Raw genomic sequence first — 25424 nt, forward strand, 5'->3', positions numbered from 1 at the left:
TGGCCGTGCCCAGCAGGTAGTGGTTAATGGATATAAGGACAGCTGGTGTCCTGTTACAAGTGGTGTCCCCCAGAGGTCAGAACTGGGGCCTATCTTGTTTAATACCTTTTTTGAGGACCTAGATGAGGGGATTGAGTGTACCCTCAGTAAGTTTTCAGGTGACACCAAGTTGGGAGGTGGTGTCGATCTGCCTAAGGGTAGGATGGCCCTTCAGAGGGATCTGGATAGGCTGGTCTACTGGGCTGAGGCGAATGGGATGAAGTTCAACAAGGCCAATTGCCAGGTCCTGCACTTTGGCCACAATAACCCCATGCAGCACTATAGGCTTGGGCCAGAGTGGCTACAAGACTGTGAAGAAGAAAGAGACCTGGGAGTGTTGATCGATGTTCAGCTGAATATGAGCCAGCAGTGTGCTCAGGTGGCCAAGAAGGCCAAAGGCCTGTATTATAAATAGTGTATCCAGCAGGAGCAGGGAGGTGATCATTCCCCTGTACTCAGCTTTGGTGAGGCTGCACCTCAAGTACTATGTTCAGTTTTGTGCCCTTCACTACAAGAAAGACATTGAGGCCCTGGAGCATGACCAGAGTAGGGCAACAAAACTGGTGATGGGTTTAGAGCACAAGTATTATGAGGAGCAGCAGAGGCAGCTGGGATTGTTCAGTCTGGAGAAGAGGAGGCTCAGGGGAGACCTCATTGTACCCTACAACTTCCTGAAGGGAGGTTGTGATGAGGAGGGGATTGGGCTCTTCTCTCAGAGAACTAATTATAGAACTTGAGGAAATGGCCACAAGTTGCACCTAGAGAGATTTAGATCAGATGTCAGGAAAAACTTTTTCTCTCAAATAGTGATCAGGCACTGGAATGGCCTGCCCAGGTAGGTGGTGGTGTCACCATCCCTCACGGTGTTCAAGAGGTGCCTGGACAAGGTGCTACAAGATATGATTTAGTAGATTAGTGGGTAGTATTGGTGATAGGAGGGTGGCTGGACTAGATAATCTTGTATGTCTTTTCCAAACTTGTGTTTCTATGATTCTGTGATTTCCAAAATTTAAACTAAATGCATTTAAACTAAATGCATTTAAATTACTATTAGATAAAACAATGACTAGATGCACTCTAAAGGCAGGGAAAGATAGTGGAGAAAAGCATTTTCTGATGAAGAGCAACACGTAAAAGTATCATCCAAGTTCTAAGCTAGGAAATCTGTTAGAAAATATAGAAAACTGACTGCTCTGAAGCAGCCACTCTTTTAGGAATTGCTTTGAAACTAGAAACATGCTAATGAGAGATGTTATGTGTCCTTTTAATGTTGATCTAATTTCTCCTCAGTGATTATGTGTCTGTTCTGACATAGGTTGATCCAGCAAACACCCTTCCTTGTACAGTGGCATTAAAATCAAGCACGTGTTCTTGCCTTGCATCGGGTGCACTGGCTTTGGGTAGATTTACATTATTCTTATAAAACTAACTTCATGATTATTCCATGCCATGTTAAATGAAAGTGATCATATACAGTTGTCTTATTATTGGTTAGAACAAAAATGTCATCTCTGGTATTGGGGCTGTGAGTGAAGAGATTTTCAAACTGTTCCATGGAATATGCATAGATTTTAATGTCTTCATTAGTGAATTTGATTTATTTACTACTTTTTTTTTTTTTTTTTGGAAAAAAAGTGGAAGTGTCAAAAATCAGTTGACAATGTTTTACTAATTATTGATATTAATAGAGATGATCTTTCAAGCACTAATTTTACAGTTTTGCAGCTATTCAGATTTTTTCTCAAATATTTTTTAATAGAAAATTCCTTTTTTCTTAAAGGGACATTTTCTTTATACATGATTATCTCTAATGCACGTGTCTCTATACACACAACAAGTAACATTTCTATTTTTTATTTTGTTCAAAGTAATTTATTTTATTTACCTCATTGTCATCTCTTTTTTAGATAAAAAATACTTTTTTTTTTTTTTTTTTCAAACAGAAAAACAGAACTTTTGTCTGTTTCAGTTTAATTTCCTGATTTCCAGGCTCTTGCTGGAGACCCTGAGAGCAGTCAACTCACCAATTTACAATGCAGAAATGAATGGGGTTAAAAATTTTCTTTCTAAATGGGGAAACAAGGTTTCTCATGTATAAGATTCATCATTTTACTAAGATATCTAGAGTAAACCATTTATGTTACATTTCTTTTAAGAGCTTCTCTCTTTAAAATTTTGAAGATTTTATTGAAAGATTTGCATTGTGTCTTGTCTCTGGTATTTAACGTAGAGGAAGTATGACTGCACTCTAGGGCCTAATCATTTTTTTTATTTTTTTTTTTCTGGATGTTCCTATTGTCAATCAATCCAAGATTTGTATTTATTTTTAAAATGCAATATAAGTTTATGACTTCCACTACTATTTTATGGTTCTCTGACTTCCATGTTTTGTTTTTGAAATTTTCTGGCAATTTATAGCACGCTTGTGGCTGTGTTATCCTACCGCCTATTGATTTAAGGACTCTTTAATTGAAAACTATTCAGCAAACACTGTTTTCAATTTACTGTTTTGCCCAACTATGTCTTAGGTGCCAGGGGCTCATTTGCAGCAGTTGATGGTTAAAGATTTAAAAATAGAGCTGAAACCATCTAGGTATACTTTTATATGCAGGGTTTTCACCAAGGACTTGTCATACATCTTACATAACCTGCAGGCTAAAAGCATATGTCTGTGCATTTGTGTCTGCATGTGTAACCACAGGAAAGGAAAAGGCAAAGAATCAATGATCTCAAAATTAATTAAAACCAGGAAGACATTCTGCCTGCTGACAGGATATTTAGGATGAAAATAATTAAATGAGCTATTGTGGCAAATGCAAGATCGATTACTCACCAAAAGCAGCTCCTTGAAGACTTAGATGAAGATTGATAACTGTTTTTTAAGTTAGAGCCAAAGGCAGCCATTCACATCTCCAGTTTGTGTGCATATGTGCAGTCTGATGAATGGCTTTCAACCCAACCTTCTATTGACCACTATAAAAAGCTATTATCTACCATAAATAAATGGCCTATACATGCTTTTTCTCCCCTCTTTTTCATCTCTATGTAGTTTAAATTGCTTCATTTAAATTATTTTCATTTCATCAAACTTGATAAGGAGTTGTCATCTTTTGACAGCAGAAACATTTTTTTTTTCTTTTGAGTCAGAGGTGCATTTTTTCTTTGTTTGAATAAACAGGGTCTGGAATTGCACCTTGGAATTAGAGACTGCATGAAGACAAGATGACTATTTTTAGAATAATAATAAAATGGAATAAACTTGAAGATGGCACCATATTTTCTCAAGCGATCATTGGAAATTATCTGCAATATGGTTACAATAGCAAGTGAAGAGGCCCATTATGGACAACCCCATAAAGCAAAGCTGTTGGTGCCAAGAGCCTGAGTATTCTTTCACTCTATCTTATTTTCCACTTTTTTGTATCAGACTATCTCTGGTCTGTTCCTTTCTACAAAGCCAATTAGCAGATGGAGCACATAAAATACAGCCCCAGATCACATCTTTCAGTTAGTTTTATCTTAAAAGAATCTAGTTCATACTGTGACGCTACTCCCTGATGTGAATCAGAACACTGGGATGTAGGAAAAATTGGGAGAGTTGCTTCAAGAGCTTGCTGCTGATAGAACATAAAATCTGTTGTAAACCTTTCAGAGTAATGGAGTCTTACAAAATTATTGTGAAAACAAATCTTCTTAATGAAAGGAAAATGCGTGGACAAGTATTGTTTTTGTTTCTGTGACAGACTAAACCAAATATAGACTTTGAAAATGCTATAGAGAGAAGAAGTAAATGATCTAAAATATCAAGGCATGCCTGCTAAAAACATTTGCCTTTGAATCACATTAATTTATCTAAATGCTTATTGCAACAGGCTTTTACATTCTGTATCATTTTATTAATGGAAACACAAAATGAAAACAGTTATACATCAACCAGATGTCGATCTTCAACAGATCTTCCAAGTAAGCCGTTCTTTGCAAAACGGTGAGAACTGTGAGAATCAGTGTGAATTGGGAAGTTGGAGTAACTTAGTGATTCCAACATATGCTTTGGCAATTTTGTCCTACTAATGTCTGTGTCAAACTAGCTGTTCCCATGTCAATGTATGCAGTGAGATAGAGTTCAGTGAATTAACACTCAGTTACTAGACTGGTTCTCCTCAGATCTTGTAAGATAAAGTGCAAATGAATTCTGAACAAATTTTCTGCAGAAATAATTCTCTTCCATTTCTTTCTCTCTGTTGAATCTGAAAATAGCTGTACGTCTTTGGAACTTACAGGCTTGTTGTGATTTTACAACACTCATACACTGTTAACACTAGTTTCTGCTCATACTCTGAAGATGTAAGAAGGGATAGAATTCTGTGATTTTTTTTTTTTTTCTCATAATACAGATGCATATGAATACTTACACTTATATGCTCTTCATATCAAAAGAGATTACTTGAATTGATCCTCTTGCTATTCTCTCTTCCAACTCTCAGAAACTGCACAGAAGTGTCAGAAAGTCTAAAACCCTGGAATAATTGATGAGGCTTATCGCATTTGTACCTATTTATTTTTTCTTCTAGTTTATCTGTCAAAGGCCACATGCCTAGTAGAGTTGTATGTGTGTATGAATGAGAAAACTATAAACCCTAGTGTTTGTAGTATTGAAACATTACCTACTTGCATATGTCCTCTATTTTTTCCACCCCTCCTCCATTTTTTTCCCTATGCAGTCTGAAATTGCAGATCTGGAGAGCCTTCTGAAATATTAGTAATCAACAAATCAACATTACTAAAAATAGGATGAATAGTATGAAAATAGTTTTAAAATCATGCTTATGCACAGTTAAAATAGGTATATTTACACCAGAAAAAAATAAATTCTCATCAGTTTAATCAGAAATATGCAAAAAAAAAAAAAAAAAAAAAAAAAAAAGCTATAACTTCTACCTCAGCTTGGACACATTAGTATTTTTTAAATTTAGATTTAGATGTAGTGCAGACATTTAACTGTTACCCTGATGGATGGAGCCCTGATAGGGTATTGAAAAAAAGCTGGAAGTATATTCAGTTTTTAGTTCCTATTTTTGGTTTAATAATTGTGATAATTATATACCATCAGTTGGCTTTTTGATATAAATATCCTTTTGAGAATGAACTATATTTAGAAAAAGAGAGTTCCAAAATTTCCAGAAAGGATGATTTAGAGCATGTATATATTGGTACAAATTTTGTTGGACATACTAAGATTCATAGATACAGCCTAATTTTTATCAGCTTGTTTGGTACGTGTGTTGACCAAAGTGGCAGCTATGTCTAACCTTACAGCAAAATTGTTTCTGAGCTGTTATTAGTTGTAAGACTGTGTTTCTTCATGCGTAAATTACCGCAAATAATTTTTAAGTATTAAAAATTTCATATATATAAAAATACACTCATAACCTTTTTTTCTTTATCCAAATTTTGTTTTCTATTTCTGTCTACCCTTGTTTTCTTTATACTTTGAACTTCTTTATGTTTTGCTATTTAAGGATTTCAAAGTACTTAAAAGTTCAATTAAGTTTTCGGTGTCAAAGTGCTTCTCAGCATTAGTCATGGATGTTCCTATTAATAATTATTCAGCTTCCTCTGAAACACCCTAATTTAAAGCTGTTCTTAAAGTAGGTATGTTTTTGTGGGCAAATGTATTAGAATAATAGCTTAAGATGACTGTTTTTATGGGAATATTTTTAGAAGATAGCCTGCAAGGGTAGTGTTGCAAATGAAAACACAGCTTTTCAATCTCTCAGCAACTTTGTATAGAATTTTTTAATCAAAACCAAATGCATATAATACATGTACAAATATGTCCGAATGTGTCTAATCCTGTGCCTACTCTTACAGTGAAACCAGAGTTAACAATGTATAAAGACCTGATTATTAGAACTAGCATTATAACATGATAAAAGATTATTCAGAAAGCAAACTGATTAATGGTGAACTTCACTGGAACAAAAGAAAAAAACACAATTACATAGTAAGTTATACTAGTTGGTGGAGGCACGATTACAAAGAAAAGAAATTATAGTATTAGCAGTGTCACTTTGCTTTTCCATAATCATAGAATGGTTTGGACTGGAAGGGACATTAATAACACCTTCCACTAGATCAGGTTGCCCAAAGTCCCATCCAACCTGGTCTTCAACACTCCAAGGGATGGTGCATCCACAGTTTCTGTGCCAGTACCTCACCACCCTCATAATAAAGAATTTTTTCCTAATATCTAATCCAAATCTCCCATTTTTTAGTTTAAAACTATTAGTCCTTGTCCTATCACTGCACTCCCTGATAGAGTCCCTCCCCAGCTTTCCTGTAGGCTCCCCGGAGCCTTCTCTTCTCCAGGCTGAACAACCTCAACTCCCTCAGCTTGTCTTCACAGGATAGGTGCTCCAGCCCTTTGATTATCCTCGTGGCCCTCATATCTCTACATTTTTTTACATATATCATTGAAATTGGCTAAAATTATGCAATAAAAATAACAAGAGGCAATGAATACCATAAAATTGAGTGTACTTCCAAAGCTAAAGTTAAAATGATATACCTATTTTCTAAATCTAAACAAATGATCAATTTTCTAAATCACAGGCCAGCATTTTTTTTAATACTTTTTTTTCTTTGCGTTTTACTGATTTCAAGAAGTTGTTAATCCAAAACCAAAATATTTACTTAAAATAGAGATATAGGATATACGTAATAAAAGAGCAGCAAGTCTGACATAAAGAAAAATTGTTTGCAATCAACGTACACTTTTATAAAATAGTTATGTTTTACATTGCTTGATTTTGTTTTTTTTTTTTTTTTTCCCTGCAAACATGAACTTTGCAAGGCTGCATATGAAATCTTTGTGTTTTTTTTTGCTGAGGATATTAAATTGTGTCATTAGTCCTAAGTGGAGAAAAACATAAATGGAGCTTGGTGAGAGCAGGAAAAGGCAATTCATTACGAAGGCTCGGAACTGTTTTGTTTCTGCATTTCAAAGTCATCAATGGACATTTATTTTTGAAATCTTATTGAAAAATTAAAAGGTGTAAAGCTCTGAAATCCTCACACATTGTGAAATTTTTTGAGAAATAAAAGTAGAGTATGTAGAGACTCATTCTTTTGAATGCTTTTTTCTCCATTTTTAATGGGATATTTATTTAATCTCTCGGTTGTTCTAAATTTATGCCTCTCTTCAGCTGAGGTCAGTTGTACTTTCTTGCTGTGCGTGAGTACAAACGTGTTCAGTGTATATGCTGAGTAAAATCTTTCTATAATTGCTTATGAACTGCTCATGTAGAAGGACTTTTCGTGTGGTGAGTTAAACTAGTACAATAGTAGCAGGCAGCTCTTTATTATAGATGTGATTGATGGAGTTATAGTAATCAAAATCATTGATTTTTGAGCAGGGGAACAGACGAAAGAAAATAGACTATGAGATCAAATAATGACCCATTGCTTCTGGTAATTAGTTTTCTGCTATCTGTACTTACGGCATATTAAAAAGCATGATGGTATTTTTTTTATGGCAAAAAAATATTATAGCTGATGCTATAATTTCTAAAGGTCAGAAGAAAGCTTGAGAAAGTACTTCAGGTTATCTTTCACCTGGATATCTAATGTATGCTTTTCCAAATGTATAGAAACTTGACATAATTCATTATTCCTAATTGCATATTATAAGCACAATTCTGCAAATGCTTATGTAGATAGCTTTTAATATTTCAATCAGTACACTGAAAGTCACTTGCTTGTTGGATTAGCAGTTTCTGACGTGACGGAGCATTTATAGGGTCTTATGAAATCCTTATCTTGTCAATTTCTTTGTTAGCCAGAAAACAGAAAATGAGAGGAATTTCTAAAAACAAACAAACAAAAAAAACCCAAAAAAACAATTATAGAATTACTTTTTGTGATTTTTTTTTTTTTTAATAAATTTAATGGTATTTATTCCAGATAACAATTCTATAACAATTCTATAAATGTACAACTTTATATAGAAGAACTAGCTGAAGTTCTCTGTTAGTGTGAAAAATTAAATTCAGAATCAGAATACCTCCTAAAATCAAAAGATATAGAGGAAGAGAAATTCTGAATTGTAAGTAAAAACATTTTACAAAAATAATATCACAGAATTACAGAATGTATGAGGTTGGAAGAGACCTCTGAAGATATCTAGTCCAACTCCCCTGCAGAGCAGGATCACCTAGAGCACATTGTGCAGGATGGCATCCAGGCAGGTTTTGAATATCTCCCAAGGAGATATTCACAACCTCTCTGGGCAACCTGTTACAGTGCTCTGTCACCTTCACAGTAAAGAAGTGCCCCCCTCATATTGAGCTGGAACCTCCTGTGCTTCAGTTTGTGCCCATTACCTCTTGTTCTGTCGTTCATGAGGTTCCTCTTGGCCTAACCCTCCAGCTTGTTGAGGTCCCTCTGAATGGCAGCACAGCCCTATGGGGTATCAGGAACTCCTCTGAGCTTTGTGTTAGCAAACTTGCTGAGGGTGCATTCTGTTCCATTGTCCAGGCCATTAATGAATAAGCTGAACAACACTGTACCCAGTACTGACCCCTGGGGGACTCCACTAGGCCTCCAAAAAGTAACTTAAAAGAAAAAGTATGTTGAAATGGACACAAGTTACTTACATTCCTAACCTAGAAAATAACCTTCTGATACATACAGGAATTTGAAAATGTTCTTGTTACATAAGTTGCCCACACCATATTATCCAAATAAATAAATAAATAAGTAAAAATCAAAGTTAATATCAAATAATATTTACTATAAAAAAGTAGGAATTCAGGGTGGAACTCAGGATGAATGATCTGATGTGTTAAGGAAATACATAATGTAGATGTTCATATTAAGTGAATGATTTATATTGTGTACATTTTCCTCTTTCTGTGATTGGAAAGAAGTAAACCACCCTGATAACCTGTGTAAACCACAGATAACCTGTCCAATAAGCAGTTCATTTAAAAATAAGTGAGAACGGGAAATCGATCAGGAAGCTGAAGAAATCAGTCACAGCTTAAACTTGCATCAGAATAACAAACCCTGTAAAGAGAGACTAGCTTTGAAACCAGACTGCCATCCAGTCAAATTTAAACTTTGAAAGAATACAAAAGATTAAATTTTAGATATTCTACCCTCTAAATTTCAGGCCCTTTATACTTATTCCCTTAACTGAAAATTCCCTAATACTTGAGATTTAAGCTTTCGCTCCTTAAGAGATAGCTAATGAAAAAGTATCCATGTTAGAAAACTTAATTCAGAATTTTCTGATGTGCTTCAGGGTGTATTCTAAATCTTTAGCATTTTATTTGTTAAAATGAAATTCAGCTCCTGCATCGAAGGCCAAGCAGACCAGAGAAACACTGCTGATTCTTATTTCAGAAAAACCCGTGTTAAAGCCACTTGCTAACTACATCTCCTGTATTAATTGGTTGTAAATTTTCAAGTTGTCTGAAAATTTCACCTCCTATAAGTTAAAATTAATCTGTAAAAACTGGCTACCTACACAACTGATTATCAGTTACTTTGAAGTTCTTAGCTTCTTAAGTAGTCTATCAAATAGGAAGAAGAGTGCAGAAGCATTGCTTCTTACTTTGGGTCCCAGTAAAGTATTATGTTTTCTATGTTATGATAATATTAGTAAGGGTACCTTTTTTTTTTTTTTTTTTTTTTTAAATGATGTAAATTCATTATGTTTCTGCTAACAACACAAACTAAGCAATTTATATTAAAATATCAAAAGTACTTACAATTATTGGCCTAAGCTTATGGAGGTGTTTAGAAAAGAATGCATAGCAAAATAGTTTCAGTTATTTACTTGTTCATATTGTCCTTTCAATATTCAAAGCTGAAGCAAAAGCACAGGAATTGTTGTTTCTAGAAACAGCCCAATTCTCTGTGTTGTGCTTTGCACACTGTTGAGTTAAGCCACATAAACAAAAACAACACAGATGCTGCTCATCCTGCTTGATGTCTATTATTTTATTTTATTTTTTTTGCTTTGTCCCACCCCTTTCCCAGGTGATTGATTAGGTGCCAGGTGGGCCTAATGGTATATAAGCTGCAGGTGTCCCATTACAGCTCTCTTTCTGCCTGAGCTCTTTGGGGGTATGCGCTTTGTTTTTTCTTCAGCTAGTTGCAGGGTTCTTTAGGTGGGTCAAAGTGTATGGACTGATGTGTTTCCAAGTTGAGAAAGGTAAGCATATCCCTTTAAGGTAACAACTAGTAGGATCTTTTAGAGTAAAACAAGCTATATAGTAGTAGGTGCCTTTACTACATGCAGCTCTTCTTCAGGTGGGTAATTTTTAGAGCGTGCTATTGGATAGGAAGTTGACGTTACTTTGTGTGTTTGCTTTGTGGTTCTAGGTCTCTTATGATTTTTTTTTTTGCAGAATTACAGGGCTTACTATGAATGTGACCTTATGCCTTCACCTGTATGTCAAATATCATCAGAGTTGCAATCTTGGTGTTAAAGTGATAGAGCATGGATTTAGGGGAAATGTATCATCCAAGTTTCCTGTGCCTGTGACTATCTGAAAACAGCAGAAATAGGCATATAAGGTGTAGTCTTTTTCAGGATTAGGGACAGTTTCTTATGTTTCTGGAACTTTTTTTTCCTGCTGTTTTGCTGGATGTTGAGTGTTTAAATCTTGTAGCCTTCTAGATTTTAAGTGCTTGGAATTTTCTTAATAGAGGGATATTTAGCAGAGGTTGCTAGCAAACTTGTTTCTGGGATGTGGTTTGGTACACTTCTATTTTTAGGATATATTTTAATCTCTACAGATATCAAGCTATTTGTGTAACTCTCTGGAGGATTCATAAAGAGCTTCAGTATGTGCTGCAAGGGGCTTGACCACATAGGTGCAGTATTACCAAGAGACTGAGCAGGATCACTTTTTTCATCTGTGAAGGATAAGTCTGTGATTATCCCTGTTGGGGCTGCTATGCATTCGTGTCCTGTTGGCATTTGTGAACCTGAGGTGTGTGTTGTTTTTTTTTGTTTTGTTTTCTGGCTCTAGTCTCTGTGCTTGAGTCCTCTGCAAGGAGCTGTACTGTTTGTGTGTCCATCACAGATATGACCTTCTCTCTCTCTTTTTTTTTTTTTTTTTTTTTTTTTTTTTTTTTTTTGTAAAAAGAAAAAATATTTTACCTCAAGTGCTGCTACAGGCTGAGAGATGAGTGGTTAGAAAGCTGACTGGCAGAGAAGGACCTGGGAGTATTGGTTGATAGTCGGCTGAATATGAGCTAGTAGTGTGCTCAGGTGGCCAGGAAGGCCAACAGCATCCTGGCTTGTATAAGAAGCAGTGTGGCCAGCAGGTCTAGGGAAGTGATTGTCCCCTTGTACTCGGCTCTGATGAGGTCACACCTTGAATGCTGTGTTCAGTTTTGGGCCCCTTGCTACAAGAAGGACGTCGAGGTGCTTGAGCGAGTCCAGAGAAGGGCAATGAAGGGGTCTGCAGAACGAGTCTTAAGGGGAGCGGCTGAGGGATTGTTCAGGCTGGAGAAGAGGAGGCTCAGGGGCAACCTTATCACACTCTACAGGTACCTTAAAGGGGAGGCTGTAGAGAGGTGGGGGTTGGTCTGTTCTCCCATGTGCCTGGTGACAGGACAAGGGGGAATGGGCTAAAGTTGCTCCAGGGGAGGTTTAGGTTGGATGTTAGGAAGAACTTCTTTTCTGAAAGGGCTGTTAGGCTGCCCGGGGAAGTGGTTGACTCACCATCCCTAGAGGTCTTGAAAAGATGTTTAGATATAGAGTTTAGTGATACGGTTTAGTGGAGGACTTGTTAGTGTTAGGTCAGAGGTTGGACTGGATGATCTTGGAGGTCTCTTCCAACCTAGATGATTCTGTCATTCTGTGTGAAATTACATGATAATTTGTGATTATTTTGTGAGATGAAAAAAGTTCTAGCACTTCAAACATCTATACTGCTGGAAAGGTGCCTTTATACTGTCAGTAATAGTGCACATTCTTTACTACATAATGAAAATGGAATGGCTAGGTAGGTATCAACAGCATCAATATTCTTTTGTTCTCTTGACATTTTATCAAAGTTTGTAGATGTTTCAGATTCCACTTCCTAATTTCTCTAAGAATTAGGGATCAAACTATGAAATACAGAGGCAAAAAATGAAAAATCTTGATTTTCATTTCTTTGTGTAAGAGAAGATTGCGTGTTTTCCAAAAGAATATTTGTCCTGACCTATTTTTTATAGATTTTTAACTTGTTTTAAGAATTTTTAACTAGTATAAGAAGAAAATTACTTGCTTTGTTCTGATGTTAAAACAAGCATTTTGATAATGGGAGCAGGGGGAAATAATTTACATCTGTATTGTCAGTCATAATACATTCTCTACTAAAAATTGTATACACATTTCTGTAAATAAACACCCTGCTTAAAATTCATGAGGAAACAAAGTGTTAACAAAATCTAAACAGCTGTGCCATCATCTGATGATTATTCATCTGAAATATTACCCCATATTAAAAAAAAAGTTTCTAACAGGTTCTTTGATATTTAGAAAATGTAAACGCACATTGTTTATAGCTTGCTAATGCTCATAGTTTGTTGCCAATTGGAATGCATGTTTGGGGGTGAAAACAAAATCTTTGTTTAATTGTACCCCTGCGTTGAGTTGGGAATGTGTCAAGAAGTAAGAAAACACCAGCTTTAATAAGCATACAATGCAATTTAACAGTTCATAAAACAGTAAAATTTAATCCCAGACTGGGAGATTTAATAAATCTCACTCAGCAAAATGGTTTTGTGGAATGTGTTAGCAAGTGAGAATTAAGTGAAATGATTTCAGGGGCAATAGACTTTATTAACCAAGGAGGGGAGGAACTAGTTTTGCAAGCCGTTTCTTCTTAATTTCATTCACTCATTATAACTGCTTTGAGTAGACGAGCTTTCTGTGAGCAGAAGAAATATATTGGGTCTCTGAAATGTGTGTGCATGCTACTACATTTGTCAGGCCTCATCTAACTGAAGTATCTTTTGTAGGTGGTCTTGTGCAGTGGTTCATTTAGTGACTGTTAAATGATTTTTAAGTGTAGTACAACTTAAACCTCTGTCTATCTGTAAGATAAAATGACTCCTGTTAATTGTTGTTTTGTTACTTTTGCATCCAGGCTGGTTCTTCTGTGCTCTTTACTTTTCTTCCCTGTTTTCTCTTCCCCTCAACGTTTGTTTTCAGTCTTTACTTTTATAGCCTGCAGAAACAATGTTCTATTTTTTTTTTTCTTTTTTCATTTGTCAGATAGAAGATTTCTAATTCTTCTGTGTTCTTCCAGGCAGTTGTTACATCTCTGTGAAACAGTACGCTGACTTGTAGGATATAAACAGGTCATACCTATATTCTAACATCACTCAACTGTCAAAAATTAAAAAAAAAATATATATATATATAAAATTAAAAAGTGAATTTCTTTCAGTACTCTTATTCTTATAGCCTTGTATGACAGACAACTTGAAGACCAAATTTAAGTGAAGACTCTTGGACTCAAGCCCTGCACATAACTATCACACGTAATGCTCTGCAAATATCATTGTTACAGTGAGCCACTGAAAGGATGCTTCTTCCGTTATGGATGGCCAGATTGCGCTCAAATAGTTAATTTGTTTTTATGGGTTTATATCCCATAGAGATATGGGATACCTGAGAGCATGTTGTGGTGAGGCTGAAACAAGTTGTCTCAATCTAGTCTAGATTTGTCAGTTAAATTGAAGTGTGTTTGCTTTTATGTTTTTCTTAAACATTTCCAGCTGTATTGGAAAGTTAAACCATACCAGACCTACTGACATTAGTTTAACTAGGGAAGGTGTTTGTCTTTCTGCCCAGTTGTTTTGCTGTATTGGCTGGTATAGACTTTCTTTAACACAGAACTGCCTGGGATTTCTATATACGTTATGTCTTGGATCACATTTAGTAGAGAAAACCTTCATAGACAGTGGCATGGTGGAATTTGGCTTTTACAGCCAATCTCATGTGATTCTTTCTGGGTGTCCTGAAGGACCTTTTTTCCTGAATCTGGTTTACAGTGTGAGAGATAAGCCTCTTTATTGACACCTGTGTTGCATCGAGCTGTATATTCATAAATGTATAGAATAACAATGGGATCCTATGTCACTTAATTACTTTTGAGTGACAACTCATGTGATGACAATCACTTTGCATTTATAAAATGAGTATGGCATAATTCACCTTTCTTTCTTTCAATTATCCTGTAGAATTGTACTGAAACACATAACTGTTTAAGAAGTTAGTTTCATCTCATAGTACGTAAAAGAATCATAAAGAATAAATTCACATCTACGTTTATTTTCATATTCAAATGCTCATTTAATATATGGGTACGGAGAAGGATAAGATATTCAGGATTTGAATTTTGGAGTTGGGAAAATACTGAAGATTATAGTAACTAAAATTACATTGTACATGCTTTATCTTGTGCTTAATGCAGGATCTGAAAAATTTAAAGGAAAATGACGTTCTTCAGTCTTTGTCTCTTGTCCTGCACCTTTATGTATCCACAGTTTTTTCTGTAGTTCATATCCAGTAATTTTTAATGGCAGTTTTGTCATTTTCTGTCAAACGGGACAGCTTTTAAGGAAACCAACAGTGTTAATAATGAGGGTGTTTCTGCAATGCAGGTGGTCGCATTGTCCTGACTTTTGTGTGTCATCAGATTTTTCTCATGTCTTTTCAGTTATTCCTGTTTTGTTTAAAAGAAAGGAGGTGGAATCAGCTTCTGTGAGAAACTCAGTCTTCAAAGGAAAATAATGATTAAAAAAAATTAATTCACACAGGCCTATTTCTCTTCATTGTATTCATAATGGAAATAATCTAGAAAATAAGACTAAGGCAAGGAAGAAAGGAAGGCAGGTGATGGGGGGGATTCAATAGGCAGAAAAAAAAAAGATGTTTTGTTTAGGCACTATGACATTTATTCAAAGTTTTATAATTAATAATTTTCTGTTGTTAAATTATTGGACAGTAAGGACAGCTGAGAGAAAAAAAAATGTAATTACCAAAGGAGAATTAATCCTTAGCAGGATAAGGATGTTGATTGTAGGATTTTTTTGAGGATATTGAAGTGATTAAGTATGCTATTTTGAATCCTTCTGTGTAATATGTCCAAAATAGTGTTATTTCTTCACAAAAAGGGTGTCTTGGAGGGGAAGGAGATTTGACTAGGCTGTTCTGTCTGCTATCCACTATGTGCTGAGGCTGTTATAGCAAAGAAACAGAGTTGCTGCTACCTTCCAAATTCCTTTGTTATCCTGTTGTGATGGTGACTAGAAAAAAATCTTGGTGTACACACTGGGAGTTGAAAAACGAAATCTGACTTTGCATCCAGTGTTATATTCAAGGCACTGGTGTTGTGTAAGAAAAATACTATTTATAAGGGACAATGGAAAATTCAGTCCTCCTGGAACATGCCCTGTCTCTTGTACTTACACTCCCCTTGCCAAATGGAAATACAACATTCAGTTTATGTTCTGAAAGGATAAGTACTTTCATATTGCTCAGTGAGAGAATCTTTTTGCAGCTTTTCAAAGCATGCGTGTTAACACTTGGCTGAACCAGTGACCATAGTCAGTCTGAACTAGGTTTACTTCAGAGGATGCTGTGGTCTGAGGTGGCTATCTGTGCAGCTAGCAGAAAATCTGTACCATGTTTTCAGTCAGTACGAAAGGATATGATATGATAAAGTAAGTTCTTTTAGGACTTCAAGGACATTTTCAAGGACTTCGTTTAAAAAATAAAAAAATAAAAAAATTAAGTGGCCAGTGTACTTTCCAGATAAATGCATAAACCTGATACTTTTGTCATTGTTACCAAGGAAACAAATGCAGATATATATTTGTGAGCACTTTTGTTCAGTTTCATTTTGTTTTTGATCGAGCAAATGAAGTCACAGTTTAAAATAATTTTAGCTTCATTTTAATTAATGCACAATACTTTTCAGAGTACGTTAGTGTCTGACTGAGCAGTTTAGTCTTGTAAAGGTAGCTGGTCTTATTTCACGAGGACAAAATTTGACTGACTTAGAGACAGGAAGACAGAGCTATCTCTAGTAGTATGTGACTGTCCTGGTGTTTAAAAGTACTGCACAGAACACCTTTTAAGTAGATCATGTTTCTTTATAGGCTTTTATTTAATAATAAATTTAACTGGGAGAAAAACAATCACATTAATTTAATGGAAAATCTGATTTTTAATTGTTTCCTTACATTCCAGCTGGTTTTAATCACCTGTCTTTGAAAGTTCTTCCAGATTATGCCTATGGAACAGTTCCATTTTTTTCTTTTAATACAGATTATAAGGGACTACAATTTGTTATAGTAAAGGCTGAAATATAATTTTTCTGTTTGAGAATTGTACTTTTGTTACTGTTCATGAAGAAACAGAATTAGTCTAGCAATCCTTCATCCTAAATTAACATTAAACTTGTGTGTGATAAAGTCATGTTATCTAAAAATAAAGCAGATATGTTCTGCTATTCAGAGACAATTCTATAGCAATGAGATATGAACAGGAAAGGAGTGGTTTATTGGTATAGGAGATCCTCATTCCATTTGGAAGTAAATGGAAATGTCACACAAAAACATGTCAGAATTATATGTTGCTAAATGTGGAATCTGCATCTCTTTTTAACCCCTAATAGTTAATTGTGTACAGATATTTCAAAAGTAATTAGCAAATTTGAGTCACATGTCAAGTGACATCAATGAACTCCTGTTTAGTGTAATTCTGAAGCTGGTTATGAAGATCATAACCATTATGATTTTGAAAACCTCTTCTGTTAGGACTGCATTTATCTGTGTCAGAGTGTGAGCACATCTCCTCGCTTCTGCAGTGTCTTAAGATACAGACCTACCTCTCAAGATGCTGCTATAGTGCATAAACATCCCATTTGGTTTCAGGATTTTTCAGCTAGTTCTTCTCTAAGCTACCAGCCATGCTTAAGGTCACTGAAAATCATACCTTTGAGATGTCATGAGAAGGGCAGAGAAAACTAGCAGAAAACCAGTCCAACAGTTCCGCTATGTGGGGAAGATTTTTTCTTGGCTGGGATCCAGCCAATACTATTTATTTTTTTTTTTTTCCTGCATCAGCTTCTCCCATATAGGTTAGAAACTGGTGAAAAATACTACCCTACCAGCTTCTTGCCCCAGCTCCAAGCCCTGAAAACCCAAACCTTCCCTACAGTGAGAGCAGGTGAAGCAAAGGTGTGCCAGAAATCACGGCATAAATCTACTAGAGCTTATAGTGTGCCTGTGTAGACAAATTTTTGTGTAGGATTGGGGAAGAAGAAGACCACCCTGAAGAGGCCTGGAGAGAAATAGTAGACCCTTTATCTAATAGTAGAGAGGACATTTTCCCTGTGTGCTTTACACTGAGTCTGTCTCCATCAAAACCCTTTCATGGTGAGATTAGAATACCTGCTTGAAATCTGTTCAACAGTATTTAGCAAGTAGGACTCACAAACGATTAGTGCTGTTAAAGAAAAACATGTAATTAGTGGAGACAAACACAACCACAGTAAGACAGGAGGTAAAGGAATGCCAGAGCAGTGTTGAGAAGAAATGTGTAGTATCCAACTGAGTTCAGAATAAAAAGTAAACACGTATTGGTACTTTCTGTTTGAAGTATACTGTGAGTGAGAACTTCTGATTAAACTGTTATCTGAGTGCTAAAAGCTTTTTTGGTTACTTCATTGACTCAACTGAAAGAAAGACTTGTAGTCACAGACAACTGTCATTTGACATCTTAAAGTAAATCTCATTCTATTTCTATTTGATGAATAACTTTTATAGCTTCTGTTATTGTATTTTTTTTGTAGTTGTAGACATGCAACTGACAGTGTCATGAGCAGTATTTTTGATGTTTATTTGTATTTGAACAAGTCATGATTGAAAACTATGAAACAAAAACCAACAAAACAAAAAAATGTCTCAAATACTGTACCAAGATATATCTTTGTGAGATACACCATAATTTTTGAAAGGTTTATACAAGTTAACTGAAAAGTACTAACCTCATTATTTGTTCTTCAGTGAATGGAAATGTTTTAGCAGCTTCTTATCTGAAACTCAAGAACCATTGGTTCTCATGAAGTTTATACTGCTTCTTTCAGGCTGCCAATCTCTCTTTAGATAAGATAAAGAATCATAAAACTTGGGGGATGCTTTTTCCCAAGTCCCTGACCAGTTTCTTGCTGAAACCTGCAGCATTTCCTGTATCACAAAGCATCATTCCAATAACATGATTTAAGGCAAAGAAAGCAGCACAGACAAATGGCAGTAAGACACAAAAAATGCTTAGCAAGCTTAACAAATGATGGTGGGGAAGTAGTACAATTGCTATCAGTTCGTTCTGTCTCTCAGATGAAAGATAAAGTAACCAAGCAGAGGACAGCCCAACTTGCAAATTCAAGCACATATTTTATCTTTTCCTGAGTTTTGTGCTGTTTATTTCTTGTTCAGTAAAATCAGTGATTGCACCCAGAGAGATGAGTGTGATATTGAATCACTAAACCAATATATTTTTGGAGCATGCGGTTCTATCTGTTCAGTACAAACAATTAAGCCTACATTTAACTTTAATGCAAGGTGGACTGTGGAAGATCAGCCTATGTAAATAATGGATTTATCTTGCAGCATCTAAAGACCAAATTGGACACTCAGCTTCTAGCCAGTGATTAGTTTATGTTGTGGGTATTTATAAGTGCATTCTGCTTTAGCTTTATTTCCGGTGAAGCAATATTCATCAGTTGAGTATGAAGAATATTAACAGGATTCAAATTACTTCCAAAACTGCAATGGCTTTTTTAATGTTTCCACTGGAGTTGACTGTCTTTTCATCCTACAGATTTCCAGCTCAGTGGCTTATAGAATTTGACAAAAAGCCATGTTTCTCTGCATCTGGCGTAATGTCCATTTGATTCTTGCTGATGAGTCTTACTGGTTTCATGTCCAAATTTATATCTAATTATTCAGTTAATGTTTTTTTTTTTTTTTTTAACTTCTGGTTGCTTCTTAATGGGAATGATTTTGCTTAAGTTTTATAGCAATTTCAATTTTCAACCATTGGTGCAAGGACTATGTGTTTAGAAGTAAAGCTGATTTAAAAAACAAACAAAAAAAGGCAAAAAAGAAAAACAGCAACATAAAACAAACAATCCCCAAACATACTGTTTTCATTTCTGAACCAGACTTATGTATTGAACTTATTTTATAGTTTATTTTTTAAATTATTGTCTAGACTCCAACTTCTGTCAAGTACTAGAATATTAAGCTTTGTATGATGCTTATTCAGCATGTCATTCTGACTTTTGGGACTTTTGCTGTCTCCTTGTCAGATATTAGCTTGCCTTAAAAGCACTTTAATGCCTTAAAGATAATGAACAATTTGGCAGCAAAAATATTTTCTGGCTGATTTGGAGTGTCTGTATAAACTGCTTGGTGTCTGAGATCATTGAAACCTATTATAGTAGCTATGTTAAAATTGGGATTTATTTCTGTTTGAATTTTGAAATCTCTCCCTGGGAGAGCAATTTAAATGTAAACGTATATTTTCCCCTTTAACAGTATCTTATGGGCTATAATGGTAGAGCTCTTTTGCATTTTTATGTTTAATTTTATTGTAAAGAGTCTTGGGATGCATTTGCATGAAAGGCACTATATAAGCTTATTTTTGTATTGCATTGTATTGTATTGTGACAAGTGCAATAATCTCCAGGTTTCCTGTCCATTAAAGAACTAATTTCACAGCTCGCTAATTATATGAATGAGAAGGGGAAAGAGGTCCTTTTTCTCTAAGGTATACTGAGCAGATGGCATAGTATTTATTTCTACAAGCAGAATCTAAGGTCCTCTCTTGCTTTTGATTCCAAGTTTTGTCTCTGTTTATCAAAGAGAAGAGGAAAAATTTCAGTTTCTTTTGTACAGTATGTACTGGGAGGCTGCTTCTGTCCTTTGCTAATACAACAGTAGTTAGCATATACCATGACTAAACAGCCCATTTATTTAGAATGGGACATGAAAACAATTAAAATGAATGTGGAGTTTAATGGAATTCTAATTTGCCACTGCTTTGTAGAAGATACCGATTACGTGTAGGTCTGTCTTAGGGATTAAAACTGATACCTATAAAAACTTATAAATGAATCTGTAAAATACCTTTGGGATTGTTTCTAGTCTAATTCCAAATGGAAAACCATTATTTCCTTAGCCTTCCCTTCATTGCCAAGGTCTTGCTACTTTGCTAATCTATTTTTTCTTCTCACTGATGGAAATAACTGACTTGAGTCAAACCTGCATGCATACAGTGCAGCCTCCTAAAACACTGCTTTCTTTAAGGTGGTGTGAGTCATCAGAGGTACTAGTGTCCTGCTGTGATCCTATAAAATTGATATTTGGGCCCTTATTTCAGCTTTAAAAAGAGAAGAACTGAGACTACAGGTCCTGATGCTTCTATGAGACTTGGCAATCAGGCTGTCACAGTGCTGGACAATCAGATCATTTTCTCCCTGTAGTGTAATGAGCAGTGCTAAATTTTTGTTTCGTTCCCTCACTGCTGGATTGTCACTTGTTTTGATTTTGTGCTCATAATGCTGATTTCATTCTAATTTTAGACGGATGCGGCTCTAATGTATGATGCAGTTCATGTGGTATCAGTGGCTGTCCAGCAGTTCCCACAGATGACTGTCAGTTCACTACAGTGCAATCGCCACAAACCATGGCGCTTTGGGACCCGCTTTATGAGTCTCATTAAGGAGGTAAATCACTAACAAAATATATCCTCTTTCCTTACTTTCCTTCCTCCCAACTCCCATTTCATTTTATTCTAATTCTACTTGAATTCTGCGTTTTTATTTATTTTTTTTTAGCAGGTGAGTGAGACTATTAGCTTATTATGTTTAAAGAAATTGCAAATAAAAATGTTGTCTTATCTATCAAACAAGTTTTCCAGCCCTGTGTATGATATACTTTGTTCCAACTAGAATTATAAAAGGGTGAAATAACTGCATTCTAAATAAAACTTTTAATTGTGGATACTTGTGAGTGTTTTTGGAACATCTGTAGTATTAAAAAAAAACAACCCACCAAGACTCTAAACCATAGACTAACTATGAAAATTCAGCAACTAAATGCTAGTGTACGTTTAAAGAGGCCAAGAATGAAGTTCTAATTTTCACTTCTTTTGCCATGATAAATATATATGGCATTGTTCTCCAAGTATACTTCTATATATACTTTATATATGGTTAGATAAAGTTTAGGAGATTTAAGGTGCTAAAGATCATAGAATATTCAAATAGAGTATTCTTGTACTGTAAATAACTACTAGTTTCTCATTCTAAATATGCAAAATACATAAACATAAATGTTTGCAATGGAATATAATCCTGTTTTTAATACTAATTGATTTTAAGATGATAACTTTGTCTTCCATACTTCTTCCTCTAGTTCAGTATAGTTTAAGAACCGTGCTGACTGTAAGTTTATTTATTATTATTATTATTTTAATAGGATATTCCACTTAATTAAATTAGTAAGTAAGGAATAAACTCTGGAAGACTGGCTCAGGGACCTCAATTTTTGGTGTCTTAGCATGGGGACTCTCAGCATCTTGCAGAAGAATGAAATCCAGAGTTAATAGAAGAGCTCAGGGCTTGAGGGCAGGGAAACGGAACTGGAAATGCATGCATGAATAGTGGAGAAATGAAGAATTTATTGGCTAACATGGAAAACTGATTTAAAAAAAAAAGTCTATGAAGATTAAAGAAAGGTTAATTTAATTAGCAAGAAGTAAATATGAAATATATATATTTAAATCAGCCACAGTGTAGGTAAGTAATAATAATAAGTAAGTAGGTAAGCCACATTTAGGTAAGTAATATTCCCATTCTGACAGAATTTGATAACATTTTTCTTTCTGGGGAAATATAGGAACAGGTTATTTATAATTTTTTTCTGTTTCTCTAGGCTCACTGGGAAGGCCTCACAGGCAGGATAACTTTCAACAAATCTAATGGCTTAAGGACAGATTTTGATTTAGATGTTATCAGCCTCAAGGAAGAAGGTCTTGAAAAGGTGTGTAAGATGTTTATTTCTAAAGTGACGTTAAACATAAAAACTTACCCTCCCCTGCCCCCTCCACCCCAATCTCACAAAAGGAACTTATTTTCTTTTCTCCTCTGGATAAAAAAAAAAGCAAACATTTATATACAATCTACAACAAAATGAAATTTTATATGGGAATAAATATATTTGGTTTTGAAATTTCTTTTCAAAAATAGTTCTGACTAAAAACCTTGTGTATAGGGTTGTTTGTTTGTTTGTTTGTTTGTTTGTTTTTCTTAGAAGGCAGTAAAGCTGAAACGTTAGTTCTGACAATTTAAATACTTTTTGTGCAATATGTTTTTCCCCGTGGTGATTTTGTTATGTGTTTCAGTACCATTAAAATTAAAAACATTCAAATTTTCCTCTTAGTATTTATGCACGCCTGCCAGACAATTGTGTCATTACCTAGCAAATTCCACCAAATAAGTAGTATTCGTTTCAAAAATGTAGGAGACTCCAGATCTATACTTCCTTTTACCATGGCTCATTGTTTCTGGATGCTTATGAAAATAGGGCTATATGTTTAGGTGTTTGATTCCAAAGGATGCTCTTCCCAAATGCTAGTGTGACTTTCTTCAGACAATGCCATACCAAATGGATAAACATTGTTCAATTCAGTCAGATTTCAGAGAGTCAAGGGGACCTGCCAAGCACATTTCACCTCGGTGTCAAGTGGAAGTGCTGCGCTAAATACCTAGGTGCTCAAATTTGAATGTTCACAACCATAACATTTTTGGATTCAGAAGATCTGCCTTGAAATATGAGACAGACCTGAGAGAAAAATATTAGAGGAATCCTTAGAATATCCTGAAAAGCATACATTTTCTACATACCTACTTCTTAAACCTAATTTCAGGAAACAAGACTTGAAAAATGACTTCTAATGCTGCAAATAAATTTTCATGCTGCCATTGTACATCATACAAATAATACCCATTTAAAAAATAAATCAGGAATTTAACATCAACTTTTAAATTGAGACTCCATGTAAAGGTATTAAAATGTACAGGCTTTCAAAAATATTTAATGTATTACATGTAGCATGCCTGTTCCCTGCCTGATACCTGGCTTCAAAATCTTCTAGTAAAAGCTGCTAATCTGGGGTTTGACAGTAGCCTCTTAACTGCATGCTTCTAGTCACATCCATAGTTTTGAGAGAACCTGGTGAGGAGTAGACAGTTGGACCTTGAAACATGCATTAATATAGTTTGATCTATATTGAGTTTAGCTTTTAGATACAGTTCCAATCCCATCACCTGTGATTAAACATTTAGGTATAAGTATTTGTATTTTCTTTGTATCTTACTAATTTGGGAAAAGTTGCCTGAAAAAGAAAGAAATAAAATAATTTTGGATTTTCTCTGTATTTTAAGAAAACTTCTATTCTCGGAGTACAAGTTTTCTATTTGTAAAGGGGCATTAAAAATTAAGAATAAGCAGCCTGACAGGTTTGTCTATCTTCTGACATGATTTTTTTCTTGTACACAGATAGAGGGAGAGATTGAAAGATTGAAAAGTGTTCTTTTTTGAATCCCAATATTGTTGAGATTTGAACTAACGGCCTTGGGAACACCCACATCTATTTGGCCTACCACAGTGATATGAAGAAAGATCATGTTTCCCTTCATCACTGGCCAACCTGGTATAGAGAGGAAATACAGGAGGCTGCAGTGTCAGTGTTAGTGCATTGCTATGATCAGCAGACAAAGGTTTCCATCTGCAGGGCAATGTTTTTACATTTTATTTACTGTATGGTTGGTATTTAGGTGAGGTTTTCTGTGTTCTGTAAACATCATGCTTTCCTTCATCTTCAGATAAAGTTTTATCCTCTATTGCCCTAAGGCAATATTGTACTGACAAATAAAATGAGAAATTAAGGGAAACCACTATGCTGCAGAGTTCTATTTCCTTTTTACTTTTTTTTTTTCTTTCCCAATATTTGTTTTGGGATATTAATGTTTACTTATTAGGAAGATTTCAAAGAAGTTCATAAGGTGTGAGCTTGCTTTGGAACAATTAAATAGGTAATATTGCTTTCAAAAAGGTCCAGTGGAAAACCTGTGATTATAGAATTAAACTATATTTTAAAACATGAAGCAATGCTTGGATATTAAAATGTCTTATTATGTATGATATATTCCATGAAGGGTGTTATGCAAAGTTAAGGAAAGACAGTGTATTATTGTGATTAAATTTGCAAAACAAATATGTTTTGTTTATGAGAACAATAAGAACAATATAACCTGTCTTCCTTACTGAAAACATAAATGGAAGAATTTATGACATGGCAATAGCTGAATAAGTCACTAGTGGCTGAAGAGTCTGCATATAAGGAAGTGATAAGCTGTTGAAAATGAGAAAAGGAAGTTTCTGAAATATAGGATGACTATATGGATGTCAGGCAGCATTTGAGAACCATCAAGCAGCATGGGTTTTTGGGAAAATAAAATCTTCACAGTATACTTAATTTCTGGCAGAAATGCAAAACAATTAAAGGAATTGAGACAGTGTAATATATTTGCATTTGAGTGACATATCTGATACTACTTCACAACTTTACTAAAAAAAAAAAAGTTGACTTCATTAACAATTTTTTGTTAATAAGTATGTGGACTGGAAATTTCCCAGGAGAATATTAGTGTAAGATGCTGCATCATGGATGTGTAGTGGGCTAAAGGAATAGTATCTTCCATCTGGATCTGCCTTATGTCTGTTTTACCTTCCATATCAATGTAAAGGTAGAAACACAAAAGCATGTTAATTCTTAGTTGACAATATATTAGGAAATACATAACCCGCTGAAAATACAGAAGTAAAAAAAAAAAGTCTACAGAGATTAGAAATATGTGAAGAAAATAAAATTCAACAGAAAATACAGTAATCTAAAACACAGACTTGGGAAGTAGTAATAATGAAAAATGTATGTGAGAGACCATAACAGAAACCGTAGTAAAAGGATATGGATGTTTTAAAACATCCAATGTGTGCTTGAGCTACGTATATGAATGCTCAGAGAAAAGGAGCATTATCACTGCCTTTGTGGTGCATTTTGACTCTAAAGGGATGTGATAATATTACTTCTTCAACAAAATATTCTGATAAGCTTTGGAAAGAACAGTAAGAATTACTTATAATTAGAAAAGTTTAGGAGTTGGGAAAGTGTTGGCAAAGAACAACGCGGAATGCTATACGTTCGAAGATGCATATAAGCAAAAGCAGAGCAGTTA

At 35.0% G+C, this 25424-nt stretch overlaps 1 protein-coding gene across 2 annotated transcripts in view; it reads left to right on the forward strand.

Moving 5' to 3' along the window:
• GRIK2 (glutamate ionotropic receptor kainate type subunit 2) overlaps positions 1-25424 on the forward strand; it is a 394781-nt gene that overhangs the window by 192476 nt on the left and 176881 nt on the right. For both annotated transcript variants that reach the window (XM_032184252.1, XM_032184253.1), the window contains exons 8-9: positions 20706-20849; positions 22060-22167. In XM_032184252.1, coding sequence (XP_032040143.1) covers positions 20706-20849; positions 22060-22167 — 252 coding nt within the window. The remainder of the gene's footprint in view (positions 1-20705; positions 20850-22059; positions 22168-25424) is intronic.

This window comes from Aythya fuligula, chromosome 3 (assembly GCF_009819795.1).
Source record: "Aythya fuligula isolate bAytFul2 chromosome 3, bAytFul2.pri, whole genome shotgun sequence".
NCBI classification, from domain to species: domain Eukaryota; kingdom Metazoa; phylum Chordata; class Aves; order Anseriformes; family Anatidae; genus Aythya; species Aythya fuligula.